The following is an 8,469-nucleotide window of genomic DNA, read 5'->3' as shown; positions in this document are numbered from 1 at the left end:
CCAAAACTATTTTCAAAATGTGGACTTGAAATTTTGACCTTTTAGAAACCCTAATCCCATTGACATAAAACATCAAAAACCTTTTTTTTTTTAAAATGAAATTATTAGTAAAATTGAATCAGGAACTACTTCCTGTTCTGCCATTCTCTTTATTCTTCCATCCCTAACTTGCTCTCTCCTTCCCACAATTTTTGGGTTGCACTCTCTGCTCAGGCAAATTGTGGGTCCACAAACCTGCACCTGCCTCTTGTGATAAGCAACCTGAAATCTGAGCCATCAGAAATGGGATTTTATACCCTGAAATTCTCAGACAGGCCTCCAAATACAGGAGGACTCAGAATTGCACCCTTTGAAATAACATTTGAAAAATCAGAGCGGGGGCCTAACCTCTTCTCTGGAGATGCTGCTACTCAGTGGCTGGGAGCCAGCTCTGAAACCAAGGTATTTTAGGAAAAGGCCAATGGAAACAGGCAGATCACATTTCCAAGAGGTATCATCTGGTCGCCCAAGGCTTCTGAATCAGTAGGGAGGTTCTAGCCCCACATGTGTGTGACCAAGCAGTAACCCACATATTTTCACTTGCAGGAAGCTCCAGCAGAGCTGTAACACCTGGATCAGTAACTTACTTAGGCACTTATTAGCAGCACATTAGTAGAAAGACCTTGCAACAAAAGTGATAAGTGACAAATTTGAGGAGTTTTACAGTACTAATGCTTGTTATTGCTTCTCACAAAATGTTACCAAGCTTACAATAATCTTTACACTTTCAGCAAAAATGTGAACAGTATATTTGAATATATTAAAAAGAATTAAAAAAACATTTCACAAAAAACATTTGTTGCCATATGAAAGTCTTTCAGCAATAAATGCCCACACCAGTATTTAAACATTGTTATAAGTATAATGATTTGTACTAATAAATTATGCAAAAGAGAGGTAAACAAAATAAAATTACAGTATAGCTCTCCATGTTCCTCCACTGAGCATCCGCAGCTCTCGGAAGCTCCATTTTAGATGACTAATTAAGAAACTGATATTTTCAGAGCAACAAAAATAAAAGCTTTTATTTGTTCATTTGAATATAAAACAGGCGTTATCACAGATGTACAAAGCGTACTGGTGGTTTAACATACAAGAAGGTTGCTGTCCTTTGCACATAAAAATTTTTGTTTGAATCTGTGATTGGCTGAGTTACATGAATTTCTCTAACCAGTCACCACACTCTATGAAATAACGCTGCTAACATTCAACTGATAAAAGGGACAGTCTTCCCTTGGGTAAAGTGTCAAGCAGGATTAAATATATATAATAAACAAGCACCATGAGGAATCTGCTCCTGTTTGATTAGTTTTGTGTTTAAATGTTCATTGTGTACCCTCTCTTTTTGTGCATGTGCATCGAGTTGATTACATGGTTTTGTCTGACTCCAAAAGCACAAGGTCACAAGACAAACATTTTATACATTCTCATGAATGGTTTATCTACAGTACAGTTTCTAATACAGAACAATCCTTCTTTATTGCTCAGTCTGATGGTGCTTAAATGTTTCCTTCCTTTTGCTTGCACAACAAAACCAGAAACTCAGTTTATCATTTCTCTTAACTCAGGATTTAACAACCACAGATGACAGGTTGCAGAAGAGAGCTGTTATTAACTGCGTTTCACAACTGCATTGCAGTTCTTTTATTCTCTACAAATGCAAAGTTGACTTCGTGAAGGTTAAAGTGATGCTTTGAACGACAGCAAGATTTGTTTTGCAGTACTGAGATCAGTGATAGCAGGACTTCACAAGTTAGTTCACACACTGCAATTATGTTTGTAATCAATCAACATCTCGTCTGAAACCTTACAACAACTTGCCATTAAGAACAGATTTTATTCTTTTTTAGGGAGCAGAAAATGAATTTGACAAAGTATGGGATTGGTCTGCAGAGCATGAATAGGGCTATTCACAGGACAGTGAGGGCGGAAAAGATGGTCTGAAAGAAAACGCGTCTGACGTGGCGAGATGCTCTGTACTGTACATGCAGACTAAAACGTCCCTACCTCTTAAAAAGATTTTTAACACCCATCATTGAGACTCCCTTAAACGTGATATAAACATGATTACATTTGCCCTGCAACAATCTTAGTCATGCATATCCGGTAATGAGAGCCAGCACATGAACGTCATTTGGGACAATAAGAAAAGCATTCTTGGACTGCAGCTGGTAAATCCCACTCTTGATCACAAACAGGTCAATTCAGTTACAACCACATGAAGGAAGGGGAAGGTTTTAAAAAACGGGGCACGGGGCGCAGGGAAGACAACAGAACTGGGGAATCAAACCTCTCTTTTATCCAAAGGTAGTAAAATGAAGGCAGCTGTGATGCATGTTTTCCTACTCTTCTCCCGTGACAGCCTCAGGCTGGAGACCACAGGACTCCTCCGTTCTTTAAACAGGCAGATCGGTTCCTCTGATGTTTTAATGTGTTTAGGGACTAGTTAGCAGATGCACGATTCGTGCCAGGTCGGTTGTAGTGACTGTACGCTCCTCTCTGTTAAGGAATAAATTAAAGACCATCGAAACAATCGTTTCCTGTAAATGTAAACTGGATGCGTTGGCCACCGAGCTACGTGTCCTAGCTGAGAGGCAAATTGATAACTCTGTGCAAATAACCCCGAAATTTTTCCTTATAGCAATAAAAACACCAACTAAAACAATGAAAAAAATTGTGCAACAAAGTTCTGCAGCTAGACAACAGTGCTATTCCTCAACCTGCCTTTTCTAAGTCTAACAAGTGTATGCACATGCCAGCACGAATATTTATTGTTGCCTCCATGGCAAAGAAAAGAAAATTATTGTAGTGCATTTTTAGTCTTAAATTCATTCACTGCCTTAAAGGCAGCAATAATTCCACTTGCTGGTATCTAGAGGATTCTTTTTGACAGGGATACTTAGCAATCCAGGATTGCTTTTTTTTTCCAAAAAATTTGTGAGTAACATTTGATTATCTACAGTGGGAGACACCATGCAAGTGACAAGTACTGCATTTTAAACTTTAAAATCTTTTGTCATTAGTGAATTTATATTTCATATATATATATTTGATGTGATACTATCCACTCAAGATAATACAACACTTTGTTTTTATATTAGCAAACATTTCAAGAGTTTAATATTCTTGAATGTTTTTTCTCTTTTATACTTCTAAAGAGATCAAAATAAATTAAACGTTTTGTACATAATTACAGAAGAAGTAGTTAACTTATTTTATCTTTTTAGTTTAGTACAAAGATATTTGCAAGCTCATTGCCGAAATACACCTTATTTATAAATTTCTTCCATTCTAATGCTAACAGCAAAGGCTCTTTGGCCTTTGGGCTTTCAGCATCTCTGACAGAAAGCTGCAAGATTTCTAATTGAAAGGTGCTACTTTGGGTATTCTCCTCGTACCACTACATAGTTTCCTAAGATGTGGGATCTAAAATGGCTTCAGTTAGTAACAGATCTGTATTCATCAGCTTTTTATGACATAGTAAAACAAATGAAGGAAACAATTATTTGTATTAGTATGCAAATTGTTTTAAAAGAATCCATTTGGAGGGCAGAATAAAAAAAAAATCTACTTCAGCTTACTTAATGTAAAATACAAAGCCACATTTACTCAAAAAGCAGTATTGTCCAATAAGCAAAAAAAAAAAGTTTAAAATGGGCTTTTCCAACACACTGAAGGGCCTTACCCCATAGTCCTTCTTTTCTAAAATTTAGTGGTAAAAGAAAACATTTCACATTTTATTTCCTGCCAATCGTGACTGCTTTGAAAAGTCGTTATAGAAACAGTTCCATTCTGATGAGTGTCAGCATCTTATCTGCACACTTTTTTAGTGGACACAAAAAAATTTTATACATCTATAGTAAAGTCCATGGAAGCTTTAAGGTACAAGACTACATGTTGTAGGCCACATAGATGGGATCTAGCTGGTCTGCCAAAAATCCATCTCGTAGGTGCATACGTTGTTTCTCTCCACGGGAGTTGATAGGAATTACACCAATGTCCACAACCACCACCACCCCTACAATCAGATAGTGTTCCTCCAGCACCACGTTGGTGACCAAAGGAACCAGGTCCAAAGCTTCTTGCTCTGATCCATCCAGCTCAACTACAACGACCAATAAATTTGTCCAGGTAAACACCGCACTGCAATGAAAGAAAAATAATATTAGTGGTGGAGTTTTTTTTGTCCATTTCATTTTTATCCTTTTCCTTGCACCTTGGTTACCTTTTGTTTGGATTCCTCGGGCTCCTTCTGTGGGCTCAGTACAAAGTGTAAGCAGCAAGAGAGAACAGCTCCATGAGCTCTCACTTTCATATTGCTGCAATATTAAGTTTTGGGCTAAACTTTACAGAAACTTGCTGGCCATATAAGGAGGTAGAAGGAAAATGTGCAGTTCCCTCTGAAGCCAGAGAACTGCCCCAGCTCTGCTTTGTTCACAGAGTGATGTGTGAGTGTGTGTATGGAGGTGTCTTCTCTGGGGTTTTTTGAACAGCGGCCCAGAAAAGCCAAGGAGGTTGAAAGAGAAGGGACCAAAAAGAACAGCAGGAGAACAGTCTGAGCTGAAGGTTCTGTGGGACAAACCCTGCCTGGTGAAGGGGTGTGGAGCCCTGGGAAGGTACATGGCATAGTGCAGGCAGCACATGGGTCCCTGGTGGCCAGGGCTGGAACATCCTCCTTGCACTGTCCTCAGCAAACACGGCTACGTGCCTTCTGGACCGGGCTGGCTGCTGTCCAGGCAGGTCAGAGCTCAGCACAAAAAAGCTGCAATTCTTCTGGACCAATTGGTTTCCACAGAAATAAGCTGTGTCTCCATCTGTTTTATTTTGGCTGCTATATTTCTGTTGCGTTTAAGGGGACAGGAGTTTTTATATTCCTGTTTAACAGTTGAGATGGTCAAGGGAACACCACTATCACCAGTATCTCCTCTTTGCTAAAAGAACTTTGTAAGACTCCAAAATTTTGGTTAAGCCCTTGAGCCGAAGCAGGCAAATTTTGGGTTCTGCTACCTGCCACCTTTTCTGGCTAAGGATAATGCATTTATCCTTCCCAACATGGAGGCTGGGAGGGTTTCAAAGCCTGGTATATGCTTCCCTCCATCTTCCTCCCCACATCTCCAAGGTCTCCAAAACCTCTGACATCTCACAGGAGGTCAGCACAGCTCAGCCACAAAGAGCAATCTTATTCTTCCTTGCAGGTGTTTAAGACACAGACAATGGTTATTTCTTTCTCTAACTTATTCCGCAGAATAAATAATAATATTCTACACATGTAAGTCATATATCAAGCCCTGCACTTTACTCTCCTTTACCTTATAAAATCAGGGGATAACTTCCCAGAACTGTCTTGAGCATAAGCATCTGAAATTTAGAATATATTATGTACATAAGCCATCTTCAAAAAGAGCTACTTTGAGTAACTCAAAAAGAGTTACTTTGCCCAAAAGTTAGCTCTGAAAATGTGCTCTATGTTCATGCTTGACAAAACAGATTTTAGGAGAAAAGTACTTACTCTTAAAAAAAAAAATTAATTTTCAGATTCTGCCAAAGTAGTATTTGATTGAATTCTTATGTGGTTATTGATCTGGAAAACTAATGACCAGCCAAAGCAAGGCTGAACAGAGCTCTTTTGACTTATTACTGCTGTGAAATAAATTTTCATTTGTAATTATGTTTTCACAGACATTCTAGTAAGTTTTGATTGATGCTGAATGTGAACAAAGCAAAGTATCAGTCTGCACAGGTTACCATCTCCAGAGAGGTCCTGGAGTTTTTATGGATTGCTGTACAAACACCTAAATTAGTACTATATATATTTTAATAAAAAAGCCTGGGGAGGTTTTATTAAAATATAAGATAGTGTTTGGAACCATGTACTCCTAGCTTGTTACTTTAGAAAGCAATTAATAGCAAGATTAAGGAGCAGGTCCCTAAAACATGGCTTAGAAGAAGTTAGTTTGTCTGAATTCAGGAGACTGATTCCCAAAACCTTCATGAAGCTTCTGTTAAGTCCCAGTGCCACTGACACTGTCAAGAGGGTTTCAATTTAATTTAAAACTAATTTCATATGTCATGTTTCTAAGTCACTGATGACCACTGTAAGTAAAAGGAAATATTGCTTTTCATGTTCTCACCAGTTAAGATGAACATACATTGGCCAGCATGCATCACTTATGAATACATTAACTTTCTAGCCCTGATGAATACAGAAAAATCAAACCAAAAAACTAGGGACCCAGGAAAGCTCTCCTTCCTCAAGAAATTATGGAGTCACACCCAAAAGATGCAAAACAATGAACTGAGCTGGGAATGGTCCCTCCTGCTGCTTCCGTGTCATCAAATGCTTCAGGAAAAACAAGAAAGTTGTTGAAACACCTCCAGAGAAAGAAGCTCCTAATTGTTTCCTTCTCCAAATACCTTGTGTAGCTTTATCTATTTGTCATTATGCAGAGGGAGAAAACCACTTCTTAGAAAATTCCAGGAAGCTCTGTTTTATTTATCTTTTGAGGCTTTGATGTTTAATTGAGTCAACAATGTGACTTAATTAAAACACACCCATTATTTTTCAAGATATTTTGTGGAATTAAAAACACTTTTAAAAATGTCTGGTGTAGGTGTAAATCACAATAAAAATGGACCGTGCCACTCTTCTGCTTGTTACATATTGAGACACAGGAGGCCCAGAGCCAGAGAGAGTTGATTTTGTGCTAAAATTTCTTGAGAGAAGAATAATTTTAAGTGACTTTTCAGATCTGATCCTCAATGACAGAAGTTGCCCAGCAGGATGACATGTCAGTCAACAAGTCACCACTTTCCTCAACACTGTCAAATGTTACAAAATGAGCATGTGTTTCTTGGAGGCTGTTTTTACAATCTAACAACGGCCTCCAACAAGAAGAGAGACTCAGTGCTCCTGTCCACAGAAAGGTATATACAAATTATATATAAAAAGAAAGATTTAGCTGGCTATTATTTTGTCAAGGGGTGTTTCACAAAGACAAGAGAAGGGTCTCTAAGAGAAGGTGAAAGAGAAGTTACATGAGAAAAGTCAAGGACAGTCAGGACAAGGACTATGAATGAAAATTCCATGATGTTGGCTTGAGAGAGCTGTTAGGCAGAGCATTGGTTAGGAAGAGGCTGGGAAGTGTGAGCAGACCAGATGTTGTTGCTCTGAACTATTGTGTGTCCCTTTTTGGCAGGGACCTCATCAGAAACACATCTAACTCATCAGCAATCTCCCTTTATGAGAAAAAACCAACCCTGAAAACTTTAAATATTGATCTTTGGGCAAAGGGTAGCAATAGTACAGAGTGCTTTCTGAATTCTTGCTCATGTGCCTTGTACATTACCACTCAGCTACTGGGAAAAGTTAAGGCACTGAGAATTACTTGCATGTACTTCTACATCCATGCAGAAATTGAGAGGCCTTTTGTCTGGTAGTTCCAGCTTACCCCCAGCCCTTTTTTTTAGTTGCTACTATCCCACATAGGACTTCTGTGATCGTGGAACAAAAACGACCACGAAAGTGCTCTCATCAGTCGTGAAAACAGGAACATAATTTAAGCATTTTTAGGTACTGAAACCCATAATGACATTTCTGCAGTGTGATATGGCTACTTAATTCACTGCCCATGAGCTCATAATTTGAGGGGATGCAAACCTCTGACAAATAAGTACCACTGAACACATCAATTTATGAATCTGTGGCCATCTTATAATAAGGCAGTCTTTAAACAGCTTGATCTGAAAACTTTCCATCCGCTGCTGATACTGATCTGACGCATTTTCAAGGGCAATTTTATGACATTCTTAAAGTGTTCACACTGGTCTATATAAGGGCACAGAATCTGGCTCCCTGAGTAATGGGTGGCTGGCACACGACTGAACCACCACTGATGATGCTCTAGGGAGGAGGCAATAAGGCAAAATCTCAGTAACAGTCAGCCAAGCAACTAACTGCACTAATTTTAACAGACTTCTAAGAAAAAAGCAAAGTGTTTTACTAAAGAAACCAGTTCACTTGCTTTGCTTCATTCATTATTAAGCTTCCTGCTCCAGGCCACACCTCTGCAGCCAGGATTGAAAAGAAAAATGGAGTCACGTCTTATATTCACTAAATTGCTGTGGCTGTTGCAACAGGTTCATTTTGGTTGAAAGGTGAATAACTGAGCTGAGGTTGTGTCAAAACAAAACAACTACCTGACTCAGTCTCCTGATGCAAGAATAATGAAAAGCAATTTGATCTCATGTTAGCCTCAAAAAATGATTACATTCTGTGTACATCTGAGGATGATACATTGATTAAGACAACATCATTATTAACTCATTGATTTGCTGCTTCAATTTCCATTGTGACCTTGATTTGATCACTGCTGCATTTATTAATAACCAATTCAAAAATAACAGTGTTCACTAATAAAGTTTATTAGTGTG

At 38.6% G+C, this 8,469-nt stretch overlaps 1 protein-coding gene across 5 annotated transcripts in view; it reads right to left on the bottom strand.

Annotated features, from left to right (window-relative positions):
* Positions 1 to 697: 697 nt before the first annotated feature.
* The window catches only part of DIP2C (disco interacting protein 2 homolog C), a 308,236-nt gene continuing 300,464 nt past the window's right edge, over positions 698 to 8,469 (bottom strand). For all 5 annotated transcript variants that reach the window (XM_027686822.1, XM_027686824.1, XM_027686823.1 and 2 more), the window contains one exon: positions 698 to 4,182. In XM_027686822.1, coding sequence (XP_027542623.1) covers positions 3,930 to 4,182 — 253 coding nt within the window. In that variant the 3' untranslated portion in view covers positions 698 to 3,929. The remainder of the gene's footprint in view (positions 4,183 to 8,469) is intronic.

The sequence above is a fragment of the Neopelma chrysocephalum genome, unplaced genomic scaffold, assembly GCF_003984885.1.
Source record: "Neopelma chrysocephalum unplaced genomic scaffold, ASM398488v2 Primary Assembly neopelma1_72, whole genome shotgun sequence".
Classification (NCBI taxonomy): Eukaryota; Metazoa; Chordata; class Aves; order Passeriformes; family Pipridae; genus Neopelma; species Neopelma chrysocephalum.
The sequence above is the reverse complement of the archived record's forward strand: the minus strand, read 5'-3'. Positions and strand labels throughout refer to the sequence as shown.